Source organism: Dromiciops gliroides, chromosome 5, assembly GCF_019393635.1.
Source record: "Dromiciops gliroides isolate mDroGli1 chromosome 5, mDroGli1.pri, whole genome shotgun sequence".
NCBI lineage: Eukaryota > Metazoa > Chordata > Mammalia > Microbiotheria > Microbiotheriidae > Dromiciops > Dromiciops gliroides.
In genome coordinates, this window is record NC_057865.1 from 45,315,679 (window position 1) to 45,331,978 (window position 16,300).

Here is a 16,300-nt window from a genome sequence, read left to right on the forward strand (position 1 = left end):
AGTTTCAGTAGCCAAATCTTTACCAAATAGAGAGTTATCCACCCATAAGCCACCTTCCCAGGCTAATAGGCTTGGCATGGAGTTTCTCTTCTGGCCTCATATTTGGCTTCTGATTTCAGATTCTATTTGCCTTCCATAGAAATATTGTCCATCCTTCTCACGTTGCTGTTCCATGATTCACAAGTTCCTTCAGACAGAAGTGGCTTTAGCCACAATTTGTCAATAATTCATGTTTTAAATCAGAATTACATTTAATCAGAATTTGTCACCAGTGGTCTGTGACTGTATGCATGCATGCATGTGTGTGTGTGTGTGTGTGTGTGTGTGTGTGTGTGTATTTGTAGTGCAGGGAGCCTGTAAGGAAGTTCTAGATCCTGGCTGAATACTACTATAAATTCTTGACTCCTCTTGGAACTTGGTTATACCATATTTCAAACTAAGTGGGAACCATCAGCTCATCTAGAAAGCTAGTACAGCATAGTATATAGGGAGCTGGCTTTAGAGTCAAGGAGATTGGAGGTAAAGTCCTGCTTCTGACCTATTCTGGATGTGTGACCTTGGACAAATCACTCAACTTTTCCTTTCGCTAACCTACTAAGACTCTAAGTTGCTGATCTGCATTAGTTGAAGGGGTTTCTTCACTCTATACCAATATAATCACAGCTTTAGAACAAAACAAAACCACCAACAACAAAAAGCAGGCATCTTTTCCTTGGTCGTGTTACTACTCGACAAACAGGTATGATTTATCTAAAGATATTGCTTTCTTGTTACTGGCATTCTGGGAAAGCCCATCTTTCAACCAGGGTCCTGTTCTCTCCAGATTCCTTTGAAGATACCAGACTGGTCAGGGATTCCTTGCTTCTATTAGTATCCAGAATTCAGCTCACGCTATTGGAGTGTTCCAATGCAAGCTGAAGGTGCATGTCGGAATAGAAAATAGGTGGGGCTGGCGGTCAAAAAAAAAAAAAAAAGAAATGGACAAGAGGCATGGTCCCAGAAACTCCATGAGCTCTGGGAATTGAGAGCAGGTGCAGAACTCCATGGAATGCTCCTGGGTATGTCAGTGCTGCAAAGAAAATAAAGTCATTGCTTTCCCCCCTTCATTCCTGATATGTCTTTCAAATCTAAGTTCATGTACCCCCCAAATCTGTCCAAGGACAGTGGACTCTAGGTTAAGATCCCAAGGGCCCTTCACATTAGACTTGTTGCAAGCTACCTAAGAGGTCACTAAAAGACAGGAGGGAAAGCATTCCGTGATGCAATTCAATTCAATAGGCACTGGCACTGTTTGCTTGGTGGATACAGGAGAAAACTTAAGGCTGTTTCCTTGAAGCTGAAACAATCAGTTCATCTGGTCAAAAAAAAGTCATCTGATTTAGGGAAAAACATCAGTCAGACCCATTGTGCTGGTAGTTCCAGCTTGAGAGTACCCAGCATGCACCTCTTTAACTCTGTGTGTGTGTGTGTGTGTGTGTGTGTGTGTGTGTGTGCCCGCGCACGCGCACTCGCGTTTGTGTAGCTGGCTTACACTCTTTGAGAAATAAAAAACACTCACATCTGCACAAATATTATTTTTCATAAATGACTTTTACTCTATAATTTCTCCCAACAGTAATTCTTGGCAAAGATGCAGATAACATGAAGGCAAGCTTAACTTGTACTCAGACTTCATTAAAGAAATCATTAAAGCATCTTAATTTTCTTAAACCATTAAAATATTTTCATTTATAAAAATTAATCTAAATATAAATATTAACACTAAAGATTGAAATCACTTGATGACAAAATAATCTTCCATGTTGATAGAACATATGCTTTTGTGACTTTTTCTTGAATGGTAAAATTAAATCTTCACACAGATTTGGCACAAGGAAACCTTTGTAAAAATTCAAATGCCATAGAGCAGGTTTTTTTTCTTTTTTCTTTTTTTTTTTTTTGTTTTTTGCAATGCTTACACAGGACACATTTTTTTTTCGTCAAAGAAGACAGAATATTTTAACACTAACACAACAGTAGCTTCTTCTCATGCCTCTTTATGCAAAACATTCTATTCTGAACTTGGAGTTTTTGTTGTATTGTGGACTTTTTTCTTTTCCATTTTGTTTTAAATCACACCAGTGGAACAAAAGCCAAAGATTTACTCTATTCAAATGAATCTTTTAGGTTGGATAACACATACACGGTATTAGTAAATATTATAATCAGACAAATATGCAAACCACCATCAAGGTCAGCTCATGACGAGTACCTGCAGCCTTCAAGATTGGGGAATGGGTGTAACAGACAAACCATCATCTAGAGGTTAAAAATGGTGTAAAGGGAGATATTCTTGAGTCATCCCAATTAATTCAATATTCCTAATTAGAGTCTCTTTTAATAACTTATGAATAAACATGACCCACTTTACTGAATGAAGTTTTTAGGTCTGTTTGTTTTTGTTAACAGACTGAAAGTTGACATATATTTAGTATGTGTTCCTGCTGTATACACATACCCAGAGTAATATAATAGTTTATTGATACTACACTTATAATTTGGAGTCATGGTGCTTATTATGGTAATTATTTTTTGGAAAAATGGTATTTAGCATTTCCTTTGAAACAATTTGATACTTTGGGTACTAAAAAAAATTACCAACTGGATTTCAGTAAGTAATTTTGCATTCAGCTCATCTTTTGTACTTTATTAGAATCCGACCCCATAGACTGTTACCTAGTGGAAAGAGCCTGGATTTAGGAATGAGAAAACTAGGTTAGAGTCCAACTTCTGCCACTAGAAACCAGCCTTGGTGTCTTTATATATGTATCTGTATAATGGGGATACTAGAATTTTTACTACTTACCTCCCACAGGGAGAGAAAGCACTTTGGAAGCTATATTGTATAATGTAAATGTATGGGCTAACGTTAGTACTAAATTGCACACCCTTCATTTTGGATAAAGCTCAGCAGGTGAGTTCTGAGCTGTGTTTTCCATTACTCTTCTCTCCTCTGGTGTGGGAAAGCCTAAGTCCTAAGGAAGTTCATGGGCACCTACACAATGAATGATCCCCGGTTGTTGCTGAAGGTGTCTGGGTATCAGTGACTTGTCTGGATTTCATGATAGTCCCTGGGATGGAGAAAAAGAACAAATGCATGTCTTTGTTTAGGTGTGCTGTATTCATTTCACCAGGGGCCATCCTGGTGGAATGTGACATCATGATTCGTGACTGCAAACTAATAGAAATAATTGTAAGAGCCATGAGCCAGAAGCCTGGCAGATGGAGAGGAGATTAACAGATGCCTCTGCTCATTGCTAGTTTTTTTTTTTCCTTTTGTTTTTAAGAATGAAAATTTCACCCTTACCACTCCCAACCAACATCAGTGAAACTAGCATTCATGGCCAGGTCCGTTTTCCTTAGCATGCATAAGTCAGGGAGGTCTTTGTGAGCACTAAGGGGCCAGTAGGATGGTTGTTTCCTCTTTTACCAGATGGAATTTTGATAGACATCTGGTGGAATCAGGGCTATCAAAAAAAAAAAAGCCACATAGATTATCTTAAAAGACGACATTCTTTAGCACAATTGATTGACAGGGGGAAAAAAGTGGCATTTGTAAAACAAAGAGCTTTGCTTTGGAAACTCAGTATCTTAGTATCTTTCCTGGAGTCTCAAGGGAACATAAGGCAACATTCCCACAAGCAGACCAGAATGCTGAAGCCTTGGACAGCTTTCTCAGTGAGGTATCCAAGACGAAAAGAAAGCCCCGCCCTCGGAGGAAACGGTGCTCCTCCGGGGCCTATTTTCTATGGGACATACTGTATACAATGGCTGTTCAAGAAAGGCACTGGTGTATACAGCTGGAGGCAGTGTGTGATTGGCAGTAGAGTTCTGTACCACTAAAACATTATGGCGGATCCTAGAGTTGGTTCCTAAGAGAAAAAGAAAATGGCACATTAGCACAACATTGAACAGATGATTGGCCACTTCGCAAAAGTAAAAATGTCTAAGAAGCTAATGACTGTCCATCTAATAACTCCAGGCTGTTTCTACATGAGAGCTTTCTTAGTGATCCAATCAACAAGAGGGCTGGTGGTTGGCACAGGGGTCTGAGGATTCCTTCCATTATTGTAGCCTGGTGGTAATAGGTAAGTCCTTGGGTCATCTAGGCCAATCCCATCAGTTTACAAAGAAAGAAACAGAAGTCTCTGAAAATTAAGTGACTTGTCCAAGATCTAGAAGTCTACAGTTATTTTAGGCAGGAGAGTGGGGATTGTTTTAGATCTGGAAGAACGAATAAATAGGAACTGAAAAATCACATCAAAACCCTTCAGCAGAAAGATCCACCTTTACTTCATCTCATCTCTGATGGTTACTACTGCTGTGACCTTGAGCAAGCCTCAGTTTTACCTTCTGTAAAATGATGGAGTTAGAGTAGGTTGATCTATTAATCAACAGGCATTTATTAGGTACCAGTTATGTGCAAACACTGTGCTAGGTGCTGAGTATACAAAGACAAAAATGAAATAGTCCCTTGGCTTCAGGGAGCTTCCATTCTCTTCCCCACCCCCACCCCCAGGCAATGAGGGTTAAGTGACTTGCCTAAGTGTCAAGTATCTGAGGTCAGATTAGAACTCAGGTCCTCCTGAATCCAGGGCTGATGCTTTATCCACCTAGCTGCCCAGGAGATTCCATTCTCATGAGGGTGACCACATGTACTTATATAATTATATTCAGGCTAGTTAATGGCCTCTGGGGTCCCAGCTCTAGTCCTCTGATCCTGTATCTTACTACAAAACCTAAGAATGTTATGTAAGGGACTGAATAGTTCAGTGGAAGCCTGGGGTTGGAATGTCCAATCTATTGCTCATTCAGCAACCTTGGGCAGATCACAGAGTCTTTCTAGGTCTACTTAGTAAAGGGATGTTTGATTAGCTTGACTTCCCTGAGGTGCCCACCAGCTCTAAAGCTACATGCTCCTCTCTGGCGTCTTCCTGGGCAGACTTCCCACAACTGGCATTCAAAGGAGTTTAGGGGAAAATTACAAATTAACACATTTGCTTAGAGGATGATGATGACTCATAAGGGGTAAGCCAGTCTACTTATTTTTTGGACCTCTTGTTTTATTCTTGGACTTTATAAGAAGCCTTCACAGACACGCAATCATGGTGCCCCGAACAGCTGTTTTGCAATGGTCTGCAAGACACAATGGCAACTTTTAAACTGTTTGCAGAGGATTTAAGCAGGGTGTGTGACACATTGAAAAAGTCTGAGGACCACAGGTGTAGGAGTTATTCTGAGAAAGAGTTTTGTAAGTCCCACAAAAATGCACCATCCCTCTTTCTTTGTGGGTTGGGCAAGGGTATGCCTCTAGTGTCTTGCATATTGTGGGTGCTTAATAAATGTTCATTTGAATTTAATATCTCTGGAAAAAAGGTCTAAAGATTGTGGGAAACCCACCTCAATATGAACTTTGCTTTAAGAAGCATTATATACTCTGTGTCCATACTCATGACAAATCTATGTATGGGCGTCCCCCATCCCTGCATTGTGATTTCTCCTCACCTGTGGCTCCTCACATCCCTGGCTTTCTTCAAAAATTAGCTCAAATCTCACCTTCTGCAAGAGGCCTTTCCCACTCCCCCTCTTCTGTTAATGCCTCCTTGATGAGATTCCATTTACTATATATCTATATCTACCTATAGTAGATACCTATAGGAGATATAGATATATAATAAATATAGTATGTTTATATATAAATATATCATAAATTCATGTAGTATATAAAATGTAGTAGATATAGATATATAATGAAGGGAATCTCATCAAGGAGGCATTAAGTCCCATATGTGTGTATGTATATATATATGTATATATCTTGTGTATATACCTAGCTTTTGGTACACTGTAGCCCCAATTACACTGTAAGACTGTCTAGAGCAGAGACCTTGCCTTTTCTTTTCTTAGTATCTCTAGCACTTAGCATAGTGCCTGGCACATAGTAAGCCATGGGAAATAAACAAATTAAGCTCAAGCCATCCATTTTAGTTAAGGGTTGGCAGATTAAAAAATAATAAGAGTAACTCGCTAGCATACAGATTGTTGTCACCTCCTCAGAGATGTTATTCTATCCATTAATGGTTTGCTTATTTTTTTAAGTAAGAAAATACAAATTATCTTGTTATGTAGGAGACAGGCACTGAAAAACCCCTAAAAGTTGTACACCTGAACAAGGAGATTTGGAGGGTAAAATATTCCTGGTTATAAAGCTCAACAGCTCTCTGGGAAGCAGCAAAAAGAAATGGCTTAAAGAAGGTCTAGGCAGCCTCTATATTTTGTTCATGCTTTCCCAATTTTCTGTAATGCTCATAACTACCCCCCCCCCATTTAAGTCTTAGCTACCGTTAGAGGCCTAGAGCAAATGCTACCCCTTCATCTTCCCTGATCAGCCAGCTCAAGTGAGATCTCTTTTCTCTGGCTCTCCCATAGTATTCGTTTGGAATTTAGTATATACTGCCTGATGTTAATTATTTTTTCATGCAGGTAAGGCTTATTTCTCCAACGAGACTGTAAGCTGTTGGGGAGCATGTGCTCTGGATTCTATTTCCCTATTTAAGACATGGCCTTCAAACATAGAAATATTGAAGATGTAGCAAGCCCTGATATCAAAGAGCTTACAGTCTATTTGGCAACTAAGACATACGTTGGGATACATGACATTAGAATGTAAACTCCCTGAAGGAAGGGACTGTTTTTACCTTTTTCTTCCCTGTATTGTTAGTACCTAATACAATGATTGGCACATAGTCAGCACTTTTTGGGGGGCAGCCAGAAAGCATTTATTAAGTGCTTGCTATGTGCCAGGTACCATTAAAGTGCTGGAGATATTAAGAAAGGCAAAAATAGGATTCTTGCCCTAAGGGGACTTATATTTTAATTGGGGCTATAACATCCAAAAAACTAGGCTATACACAAGACACATACACCTGCACCTGCACCTTCCTGCAGAAGGGGGGATTTGAGGGGAGTTTCGAAGGAAGCCAGGCACACTAAGAGTCACGTGAGGAGGAAGCGCATTCCAGGGATTGGGGACAGCCACTTCAAAGGTTCTGATATGGGAGGTGGAGTGTCACATGGGAGGAACACCAAATGGGCCAGGGGAACTGAGTTGTGTAGAAGGGCGTCAAGTGTCAGAATTTTATTCAACCTTTCCAGGGTAATGAAAGGTAGGAAGGGCTTTGAATTCCAAACAAAGGATGCTTGCTGATTGGTTAAAAGAAAAGTAACTAACAATACAAGGCAGCATGTTTGTCATCCTGCGAATTCGATTCTGAGGTTCCACAAAAACAGAGACCAATGGTTCCCAATGTTCAGGTCGAGAAGAGCTCTTGTCTGGAATGAATATCCATTGGGAAAGTGAAAAGGAAAAGGATGAAATTTACCATCAAGTCCTTGGCAGTACTTTTTCTTTCTTTAGTCCTTTGTGTCATAGACCCTTGGAGTATGAAATTCCGGTTAAATGTTTTAACGGAAGTGAGTGAAGCAGCCTCCATTTTCTCATCTGAAAAGAAGTAAGCGAAGGATAAGGTTTACTGAGAAGGCTCAGCTGAAAGGCTCTCCAAGGGCTGTTCAGAAGAAGAGAGCTTTCCATTTATCTCATTTCCAATCTCCCCTTCCTGTTTGGATCATGCCATTTAGATAGTTTAATTGTCAATCATGTTTTAAAACATACTTTTCACTGGTGGGGCTGGGAGTTTTCTCCTCTGCTGTCTTGATGTATCAATGGTCTGTACCTATGAACAGAACACAGGCATCAACATATTTATTTTTTACAAAGCCAAAAGACTTTATTATTTTTTTTTCTTCTGGAACTCTCCAGGTGATGAATGTGTTCACCAAAAAAAGTGAAAGCACCTGGTTCATTTGCTTCTGATCCCGTTTCCTCGTCAGACGGACACATGGAGCCACGTTCAACCCAGCCAATGTCAGGGCTGCAATCCTGCTCTCGATATCTGAAATCTTAAAGCACAGAAAAAGGGAGGCAGGCAGGAAGAAGAGAACAAGCCTGTTAAAAGTCCTTCAAATACATAAAACTATGACTAATCAATCATGTTATATTCAATAGGTCTACATTCCCAGGGAGTAAGGATCCATATACTCAGTCTTTCCCTAAAGGAACACTACAAGTGCCCATAAAACAATTCGGAATAGATTATTTTTTCTTCCAAAAGTTTCATGTGTTAAATGTGAGCATTACACCAAAGAGGCATAATTCTCTCCCTGCTTCCCCCATCTCTTAAAGATCAATATACTCTTGGCAATTCTATTTGATGGTAAATTATGATTATAATGTCTAAATAATCAAAATTTAGGTGACCCAAAGCACAATGATCAGACACAGTGGGTTTAAGTAGACTATAACATATCACCAAAGACAACTTCTTTGTGAGAAGTAAATAAACCATCAAAAAACCCCATGTCTGGGAAACAGATGATCAGAAATGGAAGGGGTAAGGAGAAGGTCACTACAGCAAGAGATAGCATATGGATAGACGGGATACTACAGAGACTATTAAGTTACTTTGAGAGAGGCCTTTAACGTGCTGGATAGAACCTCTGAGAAAGCAACTGAGGCAATTTTTATACCCCCAAATGACTGCACAGAATAAGTATTTTAGACATGTATGTAATTTTATTCTCTCCTAAAGGCTTAACCTGATGCCTCCTTGCAGTGCAAAGGTGACTGTGAGTCTTCCATGCCTATGCTTTTGGGGCACAAGTTGCTATCATGCATTTTTTACTTTAATTTAAATGAATTTATTGAACTCCTTTCTGAGGGTGAGGCAATTGGGGTTAAGTGACTTGCCCAGGGTCACACAGCTAGTAAGTGTTAAGTGTCTGAGGCTGGATTTGAACTCAGGTACTCCTGACTCCAGGACCAGTGCTCTATCCACTTGCCCACCTAGCTGCCCCCTGAGGGTGAGTTTTGAAAGAGAAGGAAAAACATAACTTGAGGGCACTGATTGGCAGGGAGGGAGGGAAAGGGGATATGATTATAGAAAGGCTATGTTGGGTGAGCAGGACGAACTGCCTTGTCCACAGTTTTGCTGAGAGTCTGGAGTATAGAAAAGGGATGTTCATTATTGAGATTATAATAGGAAGGATGGTAGAACCAGGAAGAGAAGAAGCATATGTCCTTATACAGACGTAGCTTTGTCACTTACCGTCCCTATGATCATGGACAAGTCAAACCCTCTCCCTGGGCCTCATTTTCCTCATCTGAAAAGTGGGTGGAGTGCTTTAGACTAGGTTCCAAGACTACTTCTCAGATCCCTTGTAGCTCTGATACCTCGAGATTCCACGACTTGGTACTATTAGCAGCTGGGCATAAGGAGAAGCGACATTCTCACCTGCAGCTCTGCATGGTGCACCTGGGCTGCTGCCGTGGCCACTTGGTCCTCTAGATCAGCAAGCTCCGACTCCCCCGTGGTGCTGCCAATTCTTCGGGCAGCATCCTCCAGTTCATTCAGCTGACCCTCCAACCCATAGACGGTACCTGCGGTCAGGTACACCTACAAACAAGAGAGACCAGTGACAGCCACGGGAACTCTGGGTGAGATGGTAAGCTCTCTGAGGGCAGGGACTGATTCTTTGTCTTTGTCTTCCAGGTGCCTAGCACGTAGTAGGCAATTATAAATATTTGTCGATTGATGGATTAGTATAGATTTCTGGACTAGTTGGGTAACATTTTATTGGAAAATTTGCTTTGGCAGTTGAGTGGAGAATGGATTGGAGTGTAGAGAGACTCAGGATAGGGAAACCAATGAGAAGGTGTGCAGTGATGAAGGCCTGCAGCAAGGAAACAGCTGCGGGAATTGGAGAGAAGAAGAAATGTGAGAGATATTGTTAAGTTAGAAGCAACATTTGGCAATGGATTGAATATATGGGGTGAAAGTGAGTTCTGAGCCTGAGGGCTGGGAGGACAGCAGTACTCTCCATAACAAGAAAGTTTTGAGGAGTGGAGAGTTGGGAGTGGGGCAAGGGTATTGAGGCCTGGGGGGGATTCAATAACTTGCTCAATGTCATACAGGGGCAGGATTGAACTCCTTCTGACACCAGAACCATTGCTCTTCCCACGTGCTAATACATCACATTATTAACATATTATTTTCTCAATAAGAATATTATTATATAATATATTTAATTATTACAAAATGAAATATTATCACACAATACACCTTACATATGTATTGCTATTTCACAGATTGGAAAATAGGACATTTGAGGTTTCTTTTAACTCTCAGATTCTGTGGTCTCATGCGATTCTCCACATGAGATGAGTTGTTTTTTGTTGTTGTTGTTGTTGTTGTTGTTCAGTTGTATCTGACTCTTTGTGATCCTATTTGGGATTTTCTTGGCAAAGATACTATAGTGGTTTGCCATTTCCTTCTCCAGCTCATTTTAGAGATGAAGGAACTGCGACAAATAGGGTTAAGTGACTTACTTGCCCAGTTCACACAGCTGGAAAGTGTCTGAGGCTAGATTTAAACTTAGATTTTCTTGACTCCAGTTCCCTGCTCTGTCTACTTCACCACCCAGCTGTTCATACACACACACACACACACACACACACACACACACACACTCACACACACATATATATATGAGGAAATTGAGGAAAGGAAGCTAAGTGACTTGCCGAACATCAGTAGATATCAGAAGCTGGACTAAACTGTAAGTCTTTTGACTTAGGCCTGGTTGAAAGACGTCTGCATTTCGACATTTGGAATCTAGGGACCTGACTGGAATCCTGACTTTGCTTCTTTACAACCAGCACATCTTTGGGCAGGTTGTTTTAACTCTCTATGATTTAGTTTTCCTTTCTGTAAATAAGAGGGCTGGACTGAGTTCTGTCTGAGGTCCCTTCTAGGCCTAAATCTATGACTGTATAATACTAGGCTTATGAGTCTTCTTCCTGCAGTGCTCATAGACTTTTTTTTTTTTTTGGTGAGGAAATTGGGGCTAAGTGACTTGCCCAGGGTCACACAGCTAGTAAGTGCATCAAGTGTCTGAATCTGGATTTGAACTCATGTCCTTCTGACTCCAGGACCAGTGCTTTATCCACTGTACCACCTAGCTGCCCCCAGTCCTCATAGACTCTTGACTTTTCTTAGGCACCAATGAGTATGGGAACCCAATTATTATTTTTAAAGGTTTTCCTTGGGGCAGCTTGGTGGCACAGTGCATAAAGCACTGGCTCTGGATTCAGGAGGATCTGAGTTCAAATCTGACCTCAGACACTTGACACTTACTGGCTGTGTGACCTTAGGCAAGTGATTTAACTCTCATTATCCCTCCCCTCCCCCAAAAGCTTTTCCTTTCATTCCTCTTTGTGAGTTTTTGATCATATCTGAATAACCCTTCGGTATCTCATCATTGTCAGTCTTTTGGGTATTTACAGAGAGGAGAAAGGAGTATATTCTTGAGCCTCTACCCTTTGTGGGTTGTCCAAAGGCAATGTTCTTTTCTACTGCTCTGATAACAGACATTATGCCCATCACCAGCTCTGGACTAGAAGTTTTCCAGTCTGGAAGATTTGCTTGAGATCGCATTCTAGTGACTGAATATTTTTGACTATCCTTCCCTTCCACGCCACAGTTAGGCACCAAAATGGGATTTTTGTGGAGGGCATCTATAAAATGAGCTGGAGAAGGAAACGGCAAACCACTCCAGTATCTTTGCTAAGAAAACCCAAATAGGGTCATGAAGAGTCTGGCATGACTGAAATGCCTCAACAATACATTTGATAGGGTGCTTTATAAAGGATTCAGCTCCCAACACTGGCTATTTTTTTTTTTTTTTGGTGAGGCCATTGGCGTTAAGTGACTTCCTCAGGGTCACATAGCTAGTAAGTGTCAAGTGTCTGAGGCCAGATCTGAACTCAGATACTCCTGACTCCAGGGCCGGTGCTCTATCCACTGTGCCACCTAGCTGCCCCTACACTGGCTATTATCACTGGCTGCCTCTCATGCCTAGATGTTCTTCTTCATCTCCATTCCTGGCTGTCCTGGCTTCCTTCAAGTCTCAACTAAAGTTGTACCTTCTGTAGGAAGGCTTTCTAGTGACTTCCCTCTGAGTTTATCTTGTTTGTTTGCTTGTTTGTACAGGTGTTTGCATGTGTCTCCCTCCTTAGATTGTGAGCTGTTCAAGAGCTGTCTTTTTGCCTCTCTTTGGATCCCGAGGGCTTAGCAGTGGCCAGCACATAGTAGGTTTAATAAATACTTGTTGCCTTGACTTTGCAGAAGGATGATAAAAGAATTAGATGGGAGGTCTTTAAGAAGAAAGGTAAAATGGAAACGAAGACTTAATCAAATACCAGCCTTAGTCTCTCAAGTGAGAGTCTGGAATTTTTTTTTTCTTTTAACTAAAACCAGCAGCCTTGTCTCTCAATACATTTCTGGATTCCCTCCTAGACAAGACGCAAAAACGCTTACTGGCTTGACAAATTCAACAGATTTTTCAAAAGGGGTAGAGAACATTTTACCACTACTTCTACTTCTTCACGACTCACAAAACCATCTTGAAAAGGCTCCCAGGAATATGGTGGGATTAATTCTAAAAGTGAAATGAGAAAAGGAAGGGCTGGGGACCAATTTTCCCTATAGGAGAAAATGCCAGAGAGACATTTGAAAATTCCTTGACAGGAAAACCTGTGTTTTCAAAAGCCTCCGCCTTATAGCATCTTCTCCCCAAGAATACAAAATCATTGCTTTCATCTCCTCAGAGCAGATGAGATTACTAGTGTCACTTACATCCTGAGTCAGGGGTAGACATCTTTAGAACAGGAAGGCTTAATGAACTCGAGAATGGAAACGGGTTGAGTGGGATGTGTAATGGAGGCATTGGAAATATCCCGACCTATCTGACAGGGAAATAGTCCTATTAAATGCCGTCTATGGGAAGGCAAAGTGAAATTTAGGAGAACTGCCTATTGTAAGTTAAATCCAACCATTTCAGGTAACACGGTGGGCGTGGTAATGAGATGATATTTGTAAAGTGCTTGGCAAACCTTAAAGCATTAGCTAAATATTAGATGTGATTATTAGTATTATTATCTATTTGTATAAAAGGAATAAAATTTCAATATTAATAGGAATGTTAATAATGCACATTCCTCAAGATTCAAACCTTAGTGTATATAGGTATAATATTTCAGGGATATGAAATTTTCTGGGTAAGGGTCCTGCCTCCCAAGTCACAGAACCTCTAGGGAAGGGGTTGTTAACATTTTTTTTGGTCACAGATTCTCTTGGCAATCTAGTGAATATAGTTCCCTTCACTGAACACTGTTTTTAAAGGCAGAAAATAAAATATAAAAGATTCCAAAGGAAACAGTTGTATTGAAATACAGTCATCAAAACATCAAAAGGAAAAAAAATTACAGCCCCCCCCCCAGGTTGAGTCTTTTCTAGGGTTTAGTGGATGGTCTTTGAGAATGACTCAAACTGAGAGATTGATCACCCTAGCGAAGGGCCTCTCAGTATTTAGACTGGAACTCTGTTTCACAGACTGGGAGTTCGAAACGGCTTCACAATCATTTCATAACAACTTCTCACTTTATAGATGAAGAAACAGAGGGTCAGGGGACAAGAGTGACCTGGCCAAGATTACATCTATACTGAGAAGCAGAGTCAGGATTTGAACCCTGTACTCTGGCGCCAAACCGCACATTCTTCTGCTCTACCACACTCCCTGGCTCAGCGAAGTCAGCTCAGCACCAGCAGCAGCTTTTCTACTTTGGACGGCTCGCTCCTTACAGGTGAAGAAACCGAGGTCTGAAGAGGAAAACTGGCTCTACCATTGTTCCACAGGGAGTAAGAGAGTTATAAAGTCTTCTAAAGCCACCCCCACCCCCCCTCCTTCCATTAAACCAGACCTCATCATTTCCTGGCTTAAGTCAAGCCAACAAGCTAATTCAACAACCATTTTTAAAAGTATTTACTATTTGCCAGGCACTGCGCTGAGCTCTGAGACATCAGTTAGTCCTAGGGTGGGTGTCCACTCGCAGGACAAATCATGTAGCCATCACTGATCAAACTTGAGCAGGGCCCACACAGCCACACATATACTTACATTTTCTTCCAGTGAAGTAAGCTGTTCATCAAGTCTCACGTGGTCTGTCCCGAGAGGAAATGGCCCTTTCTCTCTCTCAGGAGGATCTGCTGGGAAGTCCCAGGGGCCAGCCGATTCTGCTATCAACTCTTCTGTGGCATTGATGACCTTCAAAACTTCAGTAGAGATGTTGCAGAGGGACACAGCTGAGTACTTCTGTTTGGCCCACACATGGGAAGGGAGAGAAGACAAGAACACCCTGTTAGTCACAACACAAAGCTTCTGTGCTGTTTGGGATGCAATAGAAATATAAACATATGATTTAAAAGACAGATTCCACATCAAGGCATGTAAGCAAGAAGTGAGTAAAAAATACCAGAATATTTTTTAAAGAAATGAAAAACGAGACTTAAAATTTATCATTTTAAAACATAATTAGCATCAAGGGACTTGAGTGAGGTCCAGCGCGAATTAGACTTGTCTTCGTTGTCCTGCAAAACAACCGTTTCATTTGAACGATCCATCAGTCACCCAACAAGCATTTATTTAATTAGCGATCATGTGCCACTCAATGTGTTAGGTGCTGGGGACACAAATCTGTCAACAAGCAATTATGAATTACCAGGCACCAGGGATACTAAGATAAAAATAGGATATTCTTTACCTTTGAGGAGCTCACATTCTATATTTTACATTATCTAATATTTCACTGCACACTTTCTGTGAGAGGAAGGAGGCTGAGAAGGGGGGGGGGGCTCAAATTCAATTCCATTCACAAATACCTATTGAGTATATGTGCAAGCGGTTCCCTTTTTGTCCTTGCCACCAGGCAAATGTTTCCATTCAGAATTTCTGATTCCACTGTTGTTCAGAGAATGCCCTTGATTACATTCCAAATGAATGCTTTTGTCTGGGGAGCACATCTTTATCTATCTATTGATTGATCGACTCATCCATCCATCCATCCATCCATCCATCCATCCATCCATCCATCCATCATCTATCTGTCTGTCTGTCTGTCTGTCTGTCTATCTATCTATCTACCTTAGGTCTGTATTTCAAACACAGAACCCACAAGAAAGATTTTTGGGAGACAGCTACCATCTTGCAACCAGAGAAGCCAGAAGTGCAGAAGGAATCCAGTAATTTGAAATGGCTATGTTGACTTCCATACTTCACTGTAGCTTGTTAAACAATAATTCATAGTAATATGTATAGCTACCCTTGGGATTCTCCCCTTCTGGCTCTCAAAAATGTGGTAAAAACATTATCTCAAATACACAGAGGCATGAATAGTCTTCCTGTTCTTTCCTCCTGTATGTCTAGTTTAGTGGGGCTTTGCATCTGGCTATCCCAAGAGATTTATTCAGCTGCCATGGCAGCTGTGTGCTATTTGGCTATAGACAGACTTTTCAATGTGCTAGAAACCAGTCTCTAGAAAAGTAGACTCCAAGTACCTTAGGGGAGATGGCAATGCTGTGGCCTAATGCTGCTGTAATGGTACATGCTTCCTTTGACTTGGCTCTACCCTTGTCCTTCTTCCCCATTCTTCTCTCTGGCTATTCACTCAGGATAATGCATAAAGATCATGAGTAGGACTAATACGAACCACATAAAGTTGCCACTCGAGATCTCTATGAATTTATGACTACTTACTTGAACTTATTAAGGAGAGTTACAGGGGGAAAATGAGACTCAGCAAGAAACAGTGATTTTGTTTGTTTGTGAAGCATGATGAGATTGACTTAGAGCACTTCACTTTTGCTTTCAGAAAAATATCAAACATATAGGTGAGAAAAATGCATTTACATTTTAAAAAACCCACCAAAATATGCACTGATAAAAAGGTTGATCCGGAGGAGGTACAAAAGAGGTTCATGAGAAAGATGGAGGTGTGTGGGATTGGAAACAACATACAAACAAATCCAGAGTGCAAAGCCTCCAAAGTGTCAGGTCAGAAAAGGAACACATCACAGAAGGAGACCACAGAAGGTCTGCAGACTTCAATAATGATTCACATTTATATAATGTTTTGCATATGTTATATTGTTTAATCTCCACAACAACTCTGTAAGGTATGTGCTATTAATATTCACATTTATTTCAGAGAAGGAAATTAAGGCCCCCCCCCCCAAACCAAAGGTTAAGTGACTTGCTCAGGGTCACACAATTAGCAAGCATCTGAGGCAAGATTTGAACGTGGGTCTTC

At 40.9% G+C, this 16,300-nt stretch overlaps 1 protein-coding gene across 2 annotated transcripts in view; it reads right to left on the bottom strand.

Moving 5' to 3' along the window:
- Positions 1–1,833: 1,833 nt before the first annotated feature.
- The window catches only part of LOC122729861 (myosin VIIA and Rab interacting protein), a 441,763-nt gene continuing 427,296 nt past the window's right edge, over positions 1,834–16,300 (bottom strand). For both annotated transcript variants that reach the window (XM_043968959.1, XM_043968958.1), the window contains 6 exons: positions 14,113–14,307; positions 9,390–9,551; positions 7,894–7,998; positions 7,712–7,772; positions 7,422–7,540; positions 1,834–3,911 (listed from right to left, as the gene is read on the bottom strand). In XM_043968959.1, the coding sequence (XP_043824894.1) occupies positions 3,879–3,911; positions 7,422–7,540; positions 7,712–7,772; positions 7,894–7,998; positions 9,390–9,551; positions 14,113–14,307 (675 nt within the window). In that variant the 3' untranslated portion in view covers positions 1,834–3,878. The remainder of the gene's footprint in view (positions 3,912–7,421; positions 7,541–7,711; positions 7,773–7,893; positions 7,999–9,389; positions 9,552–14,112; positions 14,308–16,300) is intronic.